Source organism: Galendromus occidentalis, unplaced genomic scaffold (assembly GCF_000255335.2).
Source record: "Galendromus occidentalis unplaced genomic scaffold, Mocc_1.1 scf7180000076583, whole genome shotgun sequence".
Lineage (NCBI taxonomy): Eukaryota > Metazoa > Arthropoda > Arachnida > Mesostigmata > Phytoseiidae > Galendromus > Galendromus occidentalis.
The window spans coordinates 31609-49867 of record NW_003804572.1 but is presented as its reverse complement, the minus strand read 5'-3'; the positions used below and the strand labels follow the sequence as shown (position 1 = coordinate 49867).

The 18259-nt window shown below is 51.1% G+C and overlaps 2 protein-coding genes across 2 annotated transcripts; both read left to right on the top strand.

Annotated features, from left to right (window-relative positions):
- Positions 1-10170: 10170 nt before the first annotated feature.
- On the top strand, positions 10171-12581 carry rogdi (rogdi atypical leucine zipper). Its single transcript, XM_003739670.2, has 8 exons — positions 10171-10329; positions 10481-10552; positions 10734-10819; positions 11021-11261; positions 11370-11481; positions 11626-11741; positions 11848-11931; positions 12014-12581. The coding sequence occupies exons 1-8, from the start codon at positions 10264-10266 to the stop codon at positions 12062-12064; spliced, it is 828 nt and encodes a 275-aa protein (XP_003739718.1). The 5' UTR covers positions 10171-10263; the 3' UTR covers positions 12065-12581.
- Positions 12582-13642: 1061 nt separating this feature from the next.
- Positions 13643-16654, top strand: Nct (Nicastrin). The gene is made up of 5 exons (XM_003739669.2): positions 13643-14983; positions 15103-15377; positions 15544-15750; positions 15885-16130; positions 16227-16654. Exons 1-5 carry the CDS (start codon positions 13852-13854, stop codon positions 16377-16379), a joined length of 2013 nt encoding a protein of 670 aa, XP_003739717.1. The 5' UTR covers positions 13643-13851; the 3' UTR covers positions 16380-16654.
- The last annotated feature ends 1605 nt before the right edge of the window (positions 16655-18259 follow it).

Below are 18259 nucleotides of genomic sequence, written 5' to 3'. Positions count from 1 at the left end.
CAAGGAAATTCAATTCGTTTCCGGCTTCCCTCGATAGAACTTTGAGCGTGGTCAATAACGTTGCGAACCTTGAACGAGCCACTGGAATTCTCGCTCCAAAGCTCCTCGTATCGGAACACGGTAGATCGCCCGTCAGCATCCCAGCGATTCTCGGCTCTGAAGCTCTGGTGACCTTGGAGGTCCAAAGTCCGAGGCCGGACACGAGCCCGATTATCAGATCGATGAGTGTATGACGAACCCCGAAAAGCTGATCTTACTATTCGAGAGTTCGTTGCGATCGATTCTGAGGAGTCTCCGGAAAATGCGCGATCCGAACAGCCGGATATCGGCCTGTAGAAGCTGAAACCAGGAAGGGGGAGGATCGCGAGTTGCTCCCACTCTGACGACCACGGATCATCGAGAATCTCGATGAAAACTCTCGCGGAGCCGGAATCAGTCGGAAGCGCAGAGATTGGCATGAATGATATAAGACATCTTGTGTCCAACATCAAGTCCGATGTCGGTCTCGTCCAGAAAGTCTGGACCCATCTTCTGGTCTCATCAATCCTGTTTGCGAATACCCGTCGCCCGATGGCAGCTCTTCGGTGCCATGAGCCGCGAGGATTCGGTTTCTGAGAGGCAGAAAAATGCCAATTCATGCGGAATCGAAAATAATGCCAATGCGGAACGCAGCTGGAGTTTTCGTTGAGCCTCGCCCTAGTGTCGCTATTGGCACAATAACGCCGTCGTCGCCTCGACTCCGTTCTCAGTCAGACATGGTGGCGGCAACGTGCGGTTGTGGAAGTATGTTAAACGCCTCACGCATTGCTTAAGTGGAACGAAAGCTACACGGATATCATCATCAGTCGTAGCGGCAGTCGCATGATCATGACAAGAAATCCATCGTGACTTGCGGGGGCGGTGGAAGCGCTGATGCCACAAAGCGGTCCGATGCCCGCGACGGTCATACGCCTTTAACCGGTCGAAGTCTCGCTAAATTGAACCATTGAGTTTTGAAAGCCGCGCATTAAAAGGTAATTTCCAGTGGAGCGAGTCGGCCTCATCGGATTACGGTTCCGCGCTTCCACGCGTTGTGATTATAGCTGACCGAATCAACGATCCGGCTTGACAGTGACCGGCGGAACGATTCTCCAAGAATCTAGTCCGTGCAGTCGATGTTCGATGACAGACCACCAGAGAAGAGTCACCGATCTGAATCGTTCCGAGGGTGAGGATTTCTACGGACATCATTTTTTTTTTAGAGAGGCTCGCCAATGAAGTGAGTTCGGTTCTACTATCGGTGATTTGCGCGTGACTCGGGGAACCTATCCCTTTAGGGTCTCATAATATACTCCACTCGCGTAAGGCTCAAGACTGACCTAAAAAACAGCTCGGCTTCTCCACAGCGGTAAATATTCCGAAACATTCTGCTGACACGGGGTTTCACTCGGTCTCCTCGCAGCTCGCAGTCAGCTAATTGTGAGTCTCGTGATGGGCTCTCTGCGAGCGAATATTTTCCACAGAAGGCTATAAATTTCCCGCCTTCGACCTTCGAAGGAGACATGTGACGCTTCGGAGTCTATTTTCCAACTTCCCGTCTATCACCCGGGAGCGTTGCGAGCTCTGAGATGTCAAGATTTTCTGCCTCCCCCCTCCTATCCGGGGGGGAATTAGATCAGATTTCCGCATAGGGCTCAAATCCGATGTGGCGACATCTCTTATGCCGTACAATCAATAGCATCACGAAAAAACAATCTGGGAGGGGGTTATGGCCCTCCCGCCCCCCTCCCCCCTGCGGACGCGCCTGCCGTTATCGTATCGGGTCGGATCGATAGTCAGATTCGATCGGTGATAATGGGCGAATGGTGTTTCTGGCGTGGGAGGCGAATCGCTGTCAGAACCGATTTGATTTCAACCCCGATATGCAACGACCACGGCGAGAATCTTGAGGGCTTGTGCAAATATATGGACTCGATTCCGAGGGCTGGGTATTCGAAGCAGCGCCCGCAGAGAGTCCTAGAGGTTCCAATTCCGAGCCGCTCCGCTAATATTGAGAGCGTAAATCCGAAGGCTCCGTCCGCGGCGGGGTGGTCCATTGAGAAAGAATATTGAAGCTCCTTCTTGACCGCATTCTCGTAGCCTCTCGAAAACGATGCGTTTCGTTTCTCCACATGTTCAGTGACATGTGGAGAATATGTGGAGTGACATGACGAGCCGGAATATCGCCGACCCAGTCGCGCAGAGAAGTTAGTGCGAACTTACCTTGATTGGGATTCTTGATTTGGCTTCCGCTCTTTTGGTTCACTTGGATCGGGAGTGTCTCTAGGGGCTTTTGTTTTCCCACCTTGTAGGAAGCTCGGCCATCTGGAATAGATTGTACGTCGCTTCACTCGCGGCAATTCGAAAGCTATACTTAGTCTAGAGTTATTCGACTATAATTAGTCGCATCGAGGAACCCGGCCAAGCGACTGCCGTACCGAATTGTTCCCCCGTATGCCTGACCCTCCGAATTCTCGTCAAGCATACAGGGAGAAATCTGGGAGCTGTCTCTCAATCTTCCGTGATATCAAGGAACACAGGGTATCCCTTTATGACGCCTACATATGTATTCCTCGAGCGAAGCGAGCAAATTATCCGGTAGATAGGTCTTCTAACTACTTTCCGAACTCCTCTTCGAGGCTTCAGCTATTGTTCGGATCCTCGAAGTTCGTATGCGAAGCGATGTAGTTACCGACCGAGTCAGGCCCACTGAAGGTAATCCGGCCGCAAAAATTCTTCAGCATCATTTTCACTGAGTGGAAGGCGGCTGCCCCTCAGCCCGCGCGTTCAGCAAAGGGGTGCTTTATCAGTTTCCGGAGACGCAATAAGATCCGCGGATTAATTCCAAAGAAGACTGTCTCCAATCAGGATCAGATGAGGAGCTACCTTTCGCTGGTGTGTTTCGGTACGCTCGCCTAGACTCGTTCCAGCTGCTGTTTTCATGAGCGACGGGGGTTCTCTTGCGTTCGCTGCCATCACGATCCTTGCCTCGATTTGATCTCCTCTTCTGCATGAATTCCACGAACAATTTCATGGAATCGATGGCACGCGCGAATTTCGTCATCATTCTTTATGCACAGAGGAGCAGGGATCACGAAATCCGACGAAATCAGATTAAATCGTTCCGGGGCCAACTTTTTCACGCTTCCTGTCACTTCATTGTACAACTGAGGTGAGTCCGAGATTTCTCTTGTCCGGCCAGCGACCTGTCTTCTATTTCCTGATGTGGTCTCTGCGCTTAGTGCCACTAGTTCACTGTGAGCTACACTGCCACCGGCTCATTCGGCTCTTCATCTTCTCCCTCAAGAAAAGAACAGCAACCACCACCGGGGCTTTCCATATGTGAGGATTCAGACTCTAACGGGGTTTCGACTATGCGAGGAGGAACCGGGCCAACGGTTGACGAATTCGAATCGCGGCGTAATTAGCAGCATAACGTCACAGCACAGCCGCCGGACGATGGATCGCGGGACCCCGGGGTTCGTCCGCTTGATTATTATCGAATTAGGCGAAAGATCTAATTGTGAGATTCTCGCTAATTGAATCACGGACAGTAGAGTATCGGCTTCCGGAAGCTCCCCTAGGTCAAGGTGAAGGGATCCATTGCCCGAGCGATTCTCCGGAGAGAGCTCGCTCCTAAACTGCTCTACCCTCGATGATTGGCTCCCCTGCTCAAATCTTGGGTATTACCCACTTCGTTGAGAATCGGGCGCTGCTCTTAACTCGCTCAGTCAGCCTGATAGGCGTTCATCATTCGCCGGACAACGAGAGTGAAACTCATTCATCTCCGTCTCGGGGAACCGAGGATACTATGGTAGTGAGAGGGTAGGATGTCTCACTCTGACTCACCCAGAGGTTTTTTCGGCACTGCGTCTTTGTGCTTCGTGAGATTTTCTCGGAGCTTTGACGTCCGACTGGCAGCCGGGAAATTCGTCGAATACTGGAGGTTCCTGACAATTCTCTCACCGCTCTGCGGAAAAAAAAATTGATAAATTCCTCGAACAATTCAAGATGATGGTCTGATCACTGAAGCCATGGTCGATGGACGGCCATCTCATAACGATGGTCATCTTGCCTTGACCGATATTTCCGCTCTCCGATGATATCGTCTGATGAGAAACATGCCTTTTTCCTACTGCCTGTATTCGGTGGAGCTATCAAAGTTCTGCCCGAATCCGGACAGCTTGTTTCATGTCTTTGATTGAGAGGAGCTGCGTTTCTGACTGCGAGCGTTCTGAGCTGAAAAAGCACGCTTGTTAGAACTCTTCCTTGTGGGGTGGTCAGAAAGCATCGCGGCAGAACACGAAAGTCCAGCATTGGCTGATGTTTGTGGCAAAATTTCTTCTCCGATCCAGTGAATTTCACTGAATATTACAATCGATCGATGAATATCGTTTCACCTCGCTGTTTTTTTCGATATGCACTCTGTTCGAAAGCTTCTGAGTCGGCATCTTCCGAACGCCGGTGCCGTCCCGGGGACCTGTGCGCTCCATCGGCATTGAGCAGTAGGCGTCGTATATCCTCTGGAATAAAATCATCGTCAAATGGTTATTGAAGGATATCTGACTGAAGGTGCGGAAAGGGTCACGAGGAGCTTGAGGCCGCGCTCACAGATTTGATCGTTCGCTCTTGCGTACGCCCGCAACGCGGAATTGTACTCATGTCTGAAAAGCCTTCCGGAGAAGCACGTGAGCAGCGAAGGGTCTCCTCGAACTTCTCCCGGGCTATCGAGGCCGCTTCAAAGCATAGATCGTTTTCTATGCGGAGCACAACGGATCCAACACTGAACACAATGAACGGCTGACGAGCTGGCTATTAGGTCTCGTTGTTCTGTAACGTCTCAGTACCACAGAGGAACACAGGTCGTGGTTGTGAGAAAAGCGTAATAACTCTCTCTCGAAGCCTCCTCCGCTTAAATTAATCCATGTCAACATCATCAATATCAAGGGATATCCTCGCCGCGATATCAGTATCGGGGGAAGTTTCTGCGAAAACAATGGATCATCTAGTATCGCGATCAGAGTTCGGAATTATACACGAAAATTCATACAATGACACCACTTAGGACTTTAATGCGCAATCTGAACGCTGAAGAGGACGACGACCTGTGGCTCCTTTCTGAGCTGACATACGATTTCGGTTGTTCTCCAACTACGATGCAGAGATCGTTCCGCAAAGCATGTTCTCTCGGAAGCGATCGTCCTGGCTGAGGACGGTCTCCCCTTGAACGATGGAATTCCACTCACCCCGAACTCGCGCTCGTTGATCAGATTCCACACATCGAGCTCACTCAACTTGGACTCTTGAAGGAACTCGACCAGACAGCTCCGTGAGTTCAAGGAGGTGGGCTCAGAGTCTAGACTGTCGAGGCTGTTTTCGTTCACGATCACCGTCTCGATGAACCGGCTCACCGGGAAGACCTGAGAGGATTAGCGGCAATCGAGCCCGTAATTATCGTACATTTCTCAATGGGAGACAGCTGTGATGTGACAACAGTCGCCAGTATGCAGACATTTCGATTCAAATCTCATGTCACTGTCGTGTTCGATACACGCGCGGCGCGTGCTCCTGCCCACCAATGTACCGAGAAACGACCGCACGATGAGAGGATCGGGAAGCTTACCTTATACGATGGCACGTAGATTCCATGATTGTTCTTGCATTGGAAATACCGTACGCCGTATTTTTCACCATTGTGTCGACCTTCAGGTTTGTCTAGCTCCACTCCACACCAAATACCGGCGGCGAAACGAATCTCTCCAAGGTAGCGGACAGTTCCCATCTTCCCACCCTGCAAAAGTTTTTCCGAATCGAAAATTAATGGGCGAATGCCTTCACTGCGCTTCCCAATACTACGGAGCTTGGGTGCGACAGAGTTCACTTCCATTCACTTGAGACTAGAGAGAATCCACCGGAACGCGATGGGAGCATGGGAGCGTCGCTGCTTTTTGCAATATAAATCAGGATCGCTTTCCTCGGAAGCGGCGCAGCGTCAGGATCCGAGAGGGAATGAGGATTTGCATAGGGCATGAAAGTCGATGAAAAATGGCAATACTCACTTTGACGACCACTCGTGTACCAACATCCAAATCAGAACGCGATTTCCGAGTGAAAGTTCTACCCTTGCGAAGTTTCTGAGGCTGCGGCCGTTGCACGTTCTCGGTGAGTATTTTCGAAGGTCTCAGAGGGACGGGTCGGAGAATCATCATCATTAGAGCCTACAAGGAGAGAAGAGTTTTTTCTTGCCTCACGGTTTGCACAGGTGGATCAGCCATGTTCTTGTGATGAGTACTTTCTGGGAGAATTCCTTCCCCATGTCCGCGAAGATTTTCAGTACGTCCAAAAACGTGGCCCCCATAGAATTGCACATAGCAGCCGAATGTCGATTCCGCCACCATGATGTGCATGATCGAATAAAACTGGTTTGAGACTGTTCGAGAATTCTCAATGTCATTTGCACAGGACATGATGGAAAACTCTCATGGAAAATCGGAAACAAGATCCTCGTCTTCTAGTGCAGATACCTACCATCGGAGCCGTCTGCGTACCCATTTCGGAGACCCCGACAATGAAAGCACATCTTTCGCTTTTTTTTCTGATCCCCACCCACGATTCCGGAACTTATAACTACCGTCCCGAGAACTTAAGTAACACGATGTTCCTCCCTGTCGGAGGAGGAATGTAGCGGTCGAAGCACCGCCGGTGGAGAAGTCTATCCGATAGATGTGCTCCCTTACTCACGGGCGCTCTCAACCTGAGAATTCCTTCTACTCCGCTCGCGAGATCTCGACCCTCCCCACAAACATCAGCTCCTTCGACTTTACCCCTAGCCCTATCGTACCTGGTCTTCCGGTGAGATTCCAACCACCGCTCACTGGATCCTTGGGAGCGAGGTATTCGCCATCACCCGAGAACTTATGAGTGAATTAAGAGTCCTGACTCCAGAGCTTTATCGAAAGACTTATAGATTATCTTTTTTCCAAGACTGTCGAGGATCCCCTGCTAGATGCTCAGAGTTCTCCCGGGAATTTTCGCCGAAACGCGCACTTAGCGGTGTGCTACTGGGGAAATTCCAGCCGACATTGATCCTTCCTCTTGATCGCTCTCTGCCGCGTTTTCCATAGCGCTCCAATGCTCTCCCTCCTCAACACAAAAACGGGGGAAGTTTGAAGTTCCCAGGCAGAAGCTCTCGAAAAGAACCTGGTACGAAATCCTAGTCGGCTCTACACGGAGGATGAGACAGGGAGAAACGGAGACTGGTTCGTGTTTTCTGACGCGAAATATCGTGAAAAAGCGGTGGGGAAACGATTCCATGCTTCTCGACCTTGGCTGCTTCGCTTGCCAATTTAAGACGCCAAAGAAGTATTTGCTCGTACACCTGTTCGTATTCGTCAGGTGGCTCGTGTCCGAGCAGGACATCGTTCTCGGTGACTTCTTTACAAAGAAGTTCCCCGAAACCACAAGCTCATCCGGGACTATCTCACCATAGCATCTACTCAGGGTGGATCGGTTTATCGCTGATAACGGTTGCGATGCCTCTTGCGCCCAGCCAGACTGGGAGAGAAAAACTCTAGCGGCGACTCGCCGACATATGTAGATCTGTTTTTCCAACCATTATCGAACTGATCTTGATCATGATTGATGACGGCGAATGAGCATTCCGAATTCGTGAGTTTTTACATCCGAAGTAAAAACGTACGGAACTCATTGAATCCCGGGGCGACGGGGCGCACCGATAAGACAATCGAGGCATCTTTCGAATCGTGGATCGTGAACGTTTCACAAAGTAATCAAGAATTTGAAGGGCGTACGATTCTCGAGGGCTTCGGAACTAAGTTTGGGAGAGAAAAAATGCTCCGCCGACCGCTCATTGCTCCCTGTGAAAGCCCGCGCCGGCGGCCACACCGGTACCGCTCAGAGTCGTGCCCCTGCATAAAATCGCATCGCTTGCTTCTCCATGAACCAGAATGCTCAGGTGTCCCATGTTGTTTATCTCACTTTCTCGGGTCAACTATCCACTTTCTTTGGGGGCCGGAGCTACACGCGCAGCGGGGCAATACAATACGAGCCAGACTTGTTTCTTGTCCAGCTCTTCTATCCGACTAGATATATTGTCAAAACTTTTCCGAATCCTGTCCACTGCCGCGAAGTAGACTGGAGTCGCTCATTGCTCGCTCGCGCACCGGCCCGCCCGTGAATCACTCGAGATTTCCGGGTGGAAGCTTCTACTGCCGCAACCACTACAACGACTATGAGCCGTGATGTATTTCCAAATCACTTGGGAACGATACTTTCTGTCCGTATGCGTCTGAGTAGTGAGGAGGTACTCGCAGAGAGCTGAATTCATTTACATGCATTTAATCCTCCATTAGGATTGAGCCGCGTGACCGGCTAGCGCGTTCCCCGGGAATTAATTCATTTTCTGCTCAATGCTCGCTTCTTATTTGTGGAACGTCTCGGATATCAGAAATCTAGGATGTTGTGAGTAAGGTGCGGAGGGACGACTAGGGAAATCCGAAACCGCACCGAGGAAAACGTATGGGCAGAGCGCGATGTCTCCTGTCGGCTGATTTCTGAATCGATCCTCGCCTCTGGAAGCCAGAACACTCGTGAGGAGCTCTGGCCCAGGAATATTCGATATTGTGAGATGGAGACTCTTGACTGCGGAGAAATCAAGTTCGCAGGAGGACTTCTCTCGATTTCTCGGAGTCGAATGAACGATCTGGTGCTACTTCCGTACTGATTGAACAGCTGACATCGCCCTTTTGAGAGCCCGGCTGATCATTTGCATGGCGCACTCGCGGAAAGTCTGCGGATCTACGGGAGACAGCTCGCGAGCCCATGTTCGAGCATACCGTCGAAATTCGGCAAAATCCCGACCGCACATCATGAGCGTCATCTAACGGGACGTTGTGGGTGCTCGTCATGTGATTACTGACTACCAACCTGTGAGCTGGGACACCGCGTTTAAGCCTGGAAAAGACCCGAACTTTTGAGAGCCGAACTTGCTCCAACCACGCACACGAAACAAAGCCCACGGAAGAGCGACGATTTGGGTTACATCCAGTCGGTGCACATTACAATCCAGAGTCCACGAACGTTGGATGACACTGGGTTGTCCGACGAACAGTGCTTGTTATTCTCTTTGGACGGCCTTTGCCTCAGCCCGCTCCGCCATCCGAAGTGTGTGGCATAAGGTGCTGCTGCTGCTCAACAGTCTGCCTGCGAATGGCACCGAACCTCCCTTACCCAGCCGCGCTTCGCACGGAACTATTCCTATGCAAAATCGAATCGTCTATGGCTCCATCCATGGCAAGGTTCCGCTATCGGAGTCACCTTCCGACTGCTGACAAGGTTCCCTTCAATCGGGATAGGAATGAGTTCCAGGTGTCCGAGAAGTCCTCCGGAACTTCTTGGATTGACCTCGGGTCGGCGAAGGCGATGACACGGGGGGACAACTCGATTCAGCATTCAGAAAGAACTGCTCGGATTTTTCTCAGCCCCAACGCACCGCCCAGTGATGGTAGATCAAGTCTTATATCGAGTTATGACGGCGAATACCAAGGAGTTGTTACTCGCTGGTCGATCCAAGGGCCCGAGACGCGTAACACTGCTTTCATTAAGATAATCTTCACAGTTTCTTCATCGAGCCCTGTGTTGCTTTTTTGGGGCTTCGATGGTGGACAGCTTATCTTTGGGTATTCTTTTTACCACGCTGCTTCTCCAGTCGCACCAGCCTCATTCCCCAGCGAGGTTTGTACCAACAACGCGGCGTCCCCTGTATCGCACCTGGAGCAACCGATTCTGGAGGTCGATTTCCGAGTACACGTCGAATTATGAGTTCTTGGGCAGCGTGGGCAATTTGATCAAGGTCTCGGTGAAATTCAAAGCTTCGAGAACGCGATCGGTGTCGAGGGAAGCATCCATCGCTCCTGATCTGAGGTCTCGATTACTTTGTGATGCTTCAGTGACTGTGGAAAATACGATTACGATCCCTGAGATTGTCCAATTCCTGTGAGTATCGATGGCGGTCCCCTCCTGACAGGCGCATCCGATCTACGCTCGCAGGCAGAAATCACAGGAAACATTCTACTTGGTGAGAGAAAGAGCTGATGGTGTCTCTCCTGTTCGAGCGCCATCACCGTCGATCACTGGAACAGGTCTGGAGAAACTCCCTGGAGAGACAAGAGGAATACACCATTGAGTTCTCCAGCGATTCCGAGTCTTCTGTTGGGTCCTATCGGAATGGCAACCACTGGAGGACGACCGGATGATTCGTCAACGGGGCATTCTAACGAAGTCGAAACCTTGGTGGGTGAACGGATCCCCGTTATATTGTGTTCCCCCAGAAACCAGGAACCGCGACTATATCAGTCCTGGAGTCCTTTTGATGTGATTCATTGATGGGGCTCAGCTTGAGTCTGTGTAAGTGCGCTCTGAAGAGTGAATCTTCTTTTTTTAGCAGAGGGAGTACGAGTGGCTGCTCAAGTTCGAAGTGAATGACATTGTGGAGCAACTCCAAGGCGTAATCGCGGTGAGTTGATTGCTACAATGCTAGGTCGCGTGCCACATGCGAAACATGTACTTCGAGACAAAAGTCAGCCAGCGGGCTTTTCTGATGTCATTTCCCCGTGTACGATCTGTCATTCCGGATACGGAGCCCTTAAAGTGATCAGTGATCACCTTTTGAATGAAAGAGGTCTGGTTCTCCGCAGGAATGTTCCAAGAGATTCCCCCTCTCAATCCCGGGCCACCATCAAACAGATGCGAGATCTGACAAATTCGTAATGCAGAACACAATGTAAGCTCTTTCACAATAAGATCGGGAAACGTATAGATACATGCAAAAGTATCTTCGGCTGCTTTATAGGTACGAATGTAGGACTTAAACCATGGATCATCCATTGTGGCGCTCAATTCCACGCGATCCCGCTATTCCGCGGGAATATCCGCCAGCCGGGACCCTTCGATTTCTCCTTTTAACGGTACCCCTTCCCCGCAGCGCGACATCGGCAGATCAAATAAAAGTTGTTGCTACTCTGACCGGTGACTCGATTAGTCATGCTGACATAACGTTGAGGCTCCCGAAACACGCCCAGCCTAGTCAACGCACCATCGTGCAAAACGACGCTCAATGGAAACTCCAACAGATTCAAGATGCGGGCAACCACCTCATGCAAGCGATGAATCTTTTGAATCCGAATCGAGTTGGAGGTAAATTCGAGTTCATATCCGGTCAGGAGGTAAGTGCCGATCATTCCCTCTGGATACTCCTCCAAGGATTCATGGACCACTTCGGCCTTGTCGATGAACCTTCCAGCTCTAGCTTACGAGATTTGATTTCTTTCCAGGTTCGGAATCTCATGGCGGCCGTCATGGGCTGCTTGGGTCGAGGGCGAGCCTGCCTTGTCGTACCTAAGAAACGGACCATTGAGGATATAATGCAAGGTCGAAACATGGTACGTAAAAATGTATTTTCCCCATTTCGTGCTTTGCGCAGTCTCTCAACTATTGCGTCGAGGCTCATGTGTCCGACGTGTCTCAGGTCGGAACTCGTGTCATGGATCTCTTAACGATCCCGTCCCTCTCTTGCAGAAATCCCTGCAGCCCCCCTACCGAACGACGTAGCTGTGAGCTTCTACGTACAGAGTTACAAGCTGGTGTTCGCGGTTTATCACGTACAAAAAGATTCACATGGTCAACAGAAATTCGACGTCTTACAGGTGAGCTCTCTATAGCCTTCTCCGAATCATGAGAGATAGAGTGGAGGAGTAATCGATATTCTAGGCAATCACTGATAATTAACTAATGAACGATATTTTCGATCAGGCCGAATGCTCTGTCCCGTGGTTGAGTGAAGCTCTCGTATTGTTCACCGTAGCGTTGCAGCTCTGTCAACAACTAAAAGACAAGGTGATTTCCGTGGTGAATTGAGGCGGCTGTGTCATCCACGTGGACCCTCCCGATCTGTGAACGTCGTACATTCTGATTTCAGGTGGAAGTTTTCAACCAATTCAACGATTTCGTGGTTCCTGAGAAGCTCTGAATTCCGAAAGCACGCGTGAACCTGCCGCTCGGCTGGGATATAGTGGAACAGGAGATCGAGGTCGAATCGTAGAGAGCAATATCTAGAACTTGTCGATAGTGAATGATCGTCTCGAAGAGGAGCGAGTAGAGCTGAGCCGAGAAGAGCACTAAGCTTCGGAGGGAGAAATCACCACCACATCCAGGCCATTCCGTCTTTCTGCTGCTAGTCATCTCATTGTTTCCATCGACGCCTTTCCTTAGGAAAGGAAAATGTGTGATTTCACGGAATCGTTCCGTTTTTTGTATACTAACTTTTCGTTGTTATTTAATGAAATCATCTGGTAACGAGCCCGCTGCAAGAGTCCATGGGATGCTGGATGATATCGAAGTTGCTTTCGCTCGCCGTGATTCTCACGAGCGGTGCATTCGGGTGGAGCGTTGTGTGAATCATCAGTCAGAAGTCACCGATATCGCTGGACTTCTGGCACGGCATTGGTTTTCATCCGAATTCCTGGTTTAGTGCGTACCAATAAAGGGCACGTGTGGTGAATCTGATCAATGTTCACTTGGCAGCCATTCCCGATTCGATGAAGGGTCCGGAGGACACCCTATTCAAGCGCTTCTCTTATTTGACGATTGACTGAACCTATCAACGTCTTCTTCACCTCGTTCTGAGCTTGGGCAGTGCTGACTGAACATATTTCCTCGGACCAGTGGGATTGAAGCTCCCTTGACCGAATCGTCTGAAGACGAGGCCCGGAGTGGAATCCCGACCGATCGGGATTCCACCTGAAAAAAATTCAAGTTATCCTGGCGGGGTCGGGTGGGAAGGGCTCCCGATAGAAGCTGAACAACGAGTTTTTGAAAATGCCGACTGGGTTGGATGCTGAAAAATATCCTGGCGCGGAACGCAGACTCCTTTCCAAGCTCGATTCTATTCATTTGGATTCAACGGGAGGGATACAAGGTGCTGGCGCTGCCGAACAACGAAATAGAAAACTCATGTCAACCAATTGCACCCGTCGGACCAGATGTACAGCTCGAAGGTTTTTTGCGAGCCCGCCACGGCTCATGCTGAGGGTGCCCTTCCTATCGTTAAAGCACCCTCCAGAACTTGGCCCCCTCGTCGCGTAGAATTAGGTTTCTTTTCATGAGCTCCTACTTCGTCCTCGCGGGTTAGCTCTTCGAGAGGGGCGAGTCGATGGCGAAAGGAGACCCTCCGGACTCGGTCGCTCGATCCTCCTCGGAATCGTCAATTTTCAGCCTCTTATCCTCTGCCAGAGCGAGTAGCGCATCGCCGCACTCGGTCGACCAGATACCCCGTGAGGATCATCGTCATCATCTCAGTCACAATATCCCGGCGATAAACACTATTATTCTGAGGTGGTTCGCCTTCAGTTCATGACAGCGTTCCCTCATAGTGCGGAACATCGCTCCGGAAAGTTAACTTGAGCATACTTCGCTCTGCTCCGGAAGGACGCCGCTCTTCCATCAAACCTGTGCCAGAGTTCTCGCTGTCAGGACACCGCCACACAATTGGAAACCTCCTTTCTCCTTGCGTTTCCGAACCAGAGAGCGTGATTGAGCGATCGAAATGAGTCGATACATTCTAATGTGTCAAGCCCTCTAGAATGAAATCGTCCCCAAGATATCGCGTGAGTCGGCGATAAACCGAGGAGGGGCCGTTCGACTCGGTTAGCCGGCAGTTGGAGCACGCTCCGGATATCAGGCCGGTTAGACACCTGTGTGTGGGAAGCCGTAAGACTACAGGTTTGACAAATGATCAACATCTGATAAGTCATCGGAATGCTCTCAAATCTCGCAGTGCCCTTTGTGTTGCTGTGGGCAGGCGCTAGAGCTAATCGAGGGGTCCCAGTGTCCGAAGCCTTGCCCGTCGACTTCTTCTGCTTCAGACGGCTGAACGACACTCACCAGTTCGGTTGTTCATCTGACTACAACGGCAATGTAGGCGTGGTTCACGTAGTGCGTGGATCGAAGGATATCGAGTACGTCGAATCCACTGGTCCGCCCACGAAGTACATGGCTTTAATCGACGACGTCGACCTGAGAGTGGACACTCTAGACAGATTTGCGAAATCGAACCGGGTTTCCGGTGTTCTCGTGACTCAGACAAATAAAAAGGCACAGGCGTTCTCCATCGACGATACCTGCCCGAACAGGTATTCCTCATTCTACAAAGGCGAGGAGAGTTGCCAAAAAAACAAAATCGACGGCAATAAGGTGTCTTCGGCCCTCCTCCGAGACTACCCCTTCCCAATTTTCTACGTGAATGAAACATTGACGGAGAAAGTTATCGTTTGTTATAATAAATTCAACAAGGATACAACCCAGAACTCTCTATACGAGAAAAGGAAATGCTCCCTGAAGATGTTCGCCCCCATGAATGCCGCAGTCGACTCGAAAACTTGCTTACGACGAACCCAGCTGCTCTCGTACTTCACCCTGCCCACGCATTTCTGCGATCCCCTCGAGAACAAAAACGTCTTCGCTCTACTCGAAGCATCCGAACCCGCTCAAGAAACAGTAATCATCGCCGCGAGACTTGACTCGTTCTCCTTGTTCAGTGGTCTAGCGCCTGGCGCGGATTCCGCTGTCAGTGGTATCGTATCCTTATTGACTCTCGCCGAAGCTCTGACGAAGGTGAAATCCTCGACGATACGCAACAAGAACATTCTATTCGCTCTCTTCAATGGCGAAGCGTTCGACTACATCGGTTCGTCGAGATGCATTCTCGACTTGACTAACGGAGGCTTCGCGTACAACTTGGGAATGGATAACATAACCAGCATCATAGAGCTCAATCAGCTGTTCCTGACGACTGATTCGGAGAAAAATTGGTTCGCACACGTCGATGCGGAGCAGTACAACGATCCGGAGATGCGTAAAAAGTTGGACGCCATTCTCACCAGCCTGAAAGGTGAGACCTCCACTGGCTCCGTAGACCGTAGGAATGAGTATACGAATTCTGTCGCATGAATTCGTATCCGGAAAGATTACGTCGGTCGAATCGAGTTGACACTCTCACCGTCTTTTCAGCCTCGGGTCGGATCGTGGATTCAGTGGACAACGATCTCCCTCCTTCTTCGGCACGTCGCTTCCTTAACGACAAACCGAAGCTGGCAACCGTGGTCTTGACAAACTACAAGCAAACGTTCGCTAACCATTATTATAACTCCATCTTCGATTCTTACCCTCATCGGATTAGCGACATACCAAAACAATCAGAAAAGCTCCAGGGTTTGCTCGCATCCGTCGGAGACACAGTACTGAAGATGGTCGCTCCGCCAGGCAGCAGCCCCGCTCCCCTCGAGGTACGTGGAAAACGAACGATGAGCAGCCCAGGAAGTTGATTAGGGATATTTCCTGATGGAGAGCAGCCTGTGCTTAGGGGGAAACTATCTGGAAGTCGTGTCGTTTTCAGAGGGATTTCTCCAACGGAAGTCACTTTCTCACGTTCTATTCCATCGTTCGTTTCAGATCAATAAACAGTTGATTGACGACCTCCTGGTCTGTTATTTGAGAAACTCCAGCTGTCCGAGGTTCCAAGCGGTAGTGAACTCCATCAGCAGGAAAATTCTTCGAGAGGAGCCTCATTCATTGTACGTAAGCGTGAGCCCGCCGAGTGGAACGACAAGTGGATCGACAGCTCTGACGTACCTCAGTTTAGTGCGCTATAGCGGACGAGTAAGTTTCGAAGTTTCACAGGCAGGAGACTTTTTCGTTTCCGCTGTCTAATCCCTCATAGGGCCTGGAAGAGGCTCAAATGAAGTCATCAAGTTCCGTCCAATTGAAATCCGGCGACGGTTACTTGCTTCCAGGTCGTGGACAATGTCACCGATGCTGAGGCTTGTCTCGCACTGCACCGAGCGAACACCGAACGAAACTATACGTGGATGTATGGCGAAAATCCGAAACCTTCGGAACCAGGCATTTGCGTCGAGCACTTGGCAACGATGACGACCGCCAGGAGCCCGGCATTCGATTCTCAAGATTCGGATGAGCTCCATTACTCGACTTGGACAGAATCCATCTGGAGTCAGCCGGAGATGTCGCTCTTCATCCAGGTTCGTAATCGAGTCGGTTCGACTCGATTCTAATAATTCATTCCGAGCTGGAAGGTCCGAGCCAAGAACTGACCATCGAATTCCGAATCTTTCCAGGCTTCCGTACGGAGCCAATACACGGCTCTAGCCCTAGGATTCGTCATTTTTGCAACCAGCTTACTGCTCAGCGTCCTGATCTATCGGAAATCAGATGACATTTTCGAAGATCCGAACCCGACCCAAACGCCCGCATCACCAGTAGCCTGCTGAGTGAAGGCCCCGAGGATTATTCGTTTTGAAAAAAAGTCGACTCCGTTCCAAACCGAATTGATGGGGTCTCTGTGATGTATGATTCTAGAAATGACGTGTTCTACGTCAGAAAGCCGGCGACGGCCGAACTTACCCGCCGACGAATTTCCGAAGTTTTGGGAGCGAATCGGAGTCTGCCAGCTCCGCTCGTCGAGGAGACCGCGCTCGATGAGTTGAGGATTTGATTTGATGCCGGTTCCAGCGAATGAATAAACTGTAAATATTCTACCATGGTATCGATGCGTATTATGCTCATTACATCGACAGCGGACGTCGTCGGTTCGGAGCGTCCGGAGGGTCTAACTCGGAGTTTTTCGTGGATGGAGTTTCCGAGAGGGAGTACCGTTCAGTCATCTTTGAGAGGAACAAGCGACGAGCAGAATGAGTTTCATCGCTCCGGGCGATACGGAGGTGTCGTTCTCGAGTCGCATTGCTCTCTCTGATTACAGTCTCGACGAGCCTAAACTAATTTCGGAATTAGTCTGCTGTCCTCGCAGCGGAAAGAGACGGAGCTGACTCCGTCCCAGAAGTTCATGCTCTTCGACCTGGGCACCGGACGGACTCGCATCCGACAGCGGAATTGATTAAGAAAATCTGGGCAGGGTCCATGAGTTGAATATCGGAGAACGTCGAACGCGGTGGGGACGGAAATGAAATTAGGGATTGATTTCATTTCGGAAACCGAGCGCTTGAGGTACAGATTCCAGGACGTATCGAGTGTATCCGATCTATCGTCGAGACTATGGAGAGCGCTGCTTAGAGTGACAGAGCGCTCCGTCTCAAGAGTTTTCCTGCAAGCTTTCTCTTCGCGCTTTGTAAGCGCAAAACGCGAAAACGGAGAATTGACCTCTGAGCAAGAACATCCGCTGGAACGGACACCGAGACGGCTCGAGGAGTCGCTTCCCGTCGGCGTTTGAGAACATTTCAATCCCACCCGCTGATCTCCCGGTTCGAAAATGGCCGCCGCACAGCCTGTCCTGTGAGTTAGTTGCTCGCTCGTTCGCTCTGACAGCGAGTTCGTTCGTCCTTCCGACCTCAGTGTGAAGCTCTCCCATGTCTCTCTCCCCCTCATGCGCCCTTTTGCTCCCTGAAAACGGGCGGGCTCGCGCGCTGCCTGGCGGGCGGGCGGGCGGCTGAGTGAGTGTTAAGGGGGATAGGCCATGGTGGCCTCTCTATAACAGGCGGTTCTTTCGCTTCCTCTGACAGAGAGCTGCTCCGGAGAGAAACGTCAAAACTACTCAGCGGCCAGCAGAAAGAAGCAGCAGCAGCAGCAGCAGCGATGACTGCTTATTGACAAGAACGCGCTACCGGAGCTTCGCGCGTCAGAAAGCTTCTCATGAGACGACAATGCCGTGTCAGCTTCGGGGTGTGAAGTGACTCCGCGATGTCAAACTCGCTTCGATGACACCTTAGCTGAGACCCGTACCAACAACAAGTTGCAAGTAGTCCCTCCGGTCGAAGGAGGGACTGCGAGAATCTTTTCAGTTTCACAACCGCGTGGGACTTCCGGTGGCTCCGGTCCCGGAGTCTGTTCCACCGGGATTCGTCTAGCCTCAAGGTGAGTCCGGTGCTCCCCATCGTTCCGATTCGCTGCGCGCTCCGGACAGTTTTTCTAAGAGAAGACGGAAAAGTCCGCCATGGTGTTCGGGAACGACAAGGGCTTGTCTATGATCGGATCGGCCCTTTGTGGCCCGGGAGAGGTACTCAGGCCCCTGATAAGATCGGATTTATGAGTGTCATCGTGTCTCTCTGAGCCAGTGGAGATAAGGCATGATGTTGGAGAGCCGTCGACGGGTTTCCCTCATCCCGATGCTGGCGTGGGGTTCTAGCCATGTTTGATC

What these genes read in the sequence shown, in the direction of transcription:
- rogdi (XM_003739670.2), top strand. Translation starts at nt 10,264, where the DNA reads ATGGCAACCACTGGAGGACGACCGGATGATTCGTCAACGGGGCATTCT. An exon ending in CTAACGAAGTCGAAACCTTG is followed by an intron (nt 10,330 to 10,480) that starts GTGGGTGAACGG and finishes TTCTTTTTTTAG; the next exon opens with CAGAGGGAGTACGAGTGGCT. An exon ending in GCAAGGTCGAAACATGGTAC is followed by an intron (nt 11,482 to 11,625) that starts GTAAAAATGTAT and finishes AAATCCCTGCAG; the next exon opens with CCCCCCTACCGAACGACGTA.
- Nct (XM_003739669.2), top strand. Translation starts at nt 13,852, where the DNA reads ATGCTCTCAAATCTCGCAGTGCCCTTTGTGTTGCTGTGGGCAGGCGCT. An exon ending in GCAGCCCCGCTCCCCTCGAG is followed by an intron (nt 15,378 to 15,543) that starts GTACGTGGAAAA and finishes CGTTCGTTTCAG; the next exon opens with ATCAATAAACAGTTGATTGA. An exon ending in AGATGTCGCTCTTCATCCAG is followed by an intron (nt 16,131 to 16,226) that starts GTTCGTAATCGA and finishes GAATCTTTCCAG; the next exon opens with GCTTCCGTACGGAGCCAATA.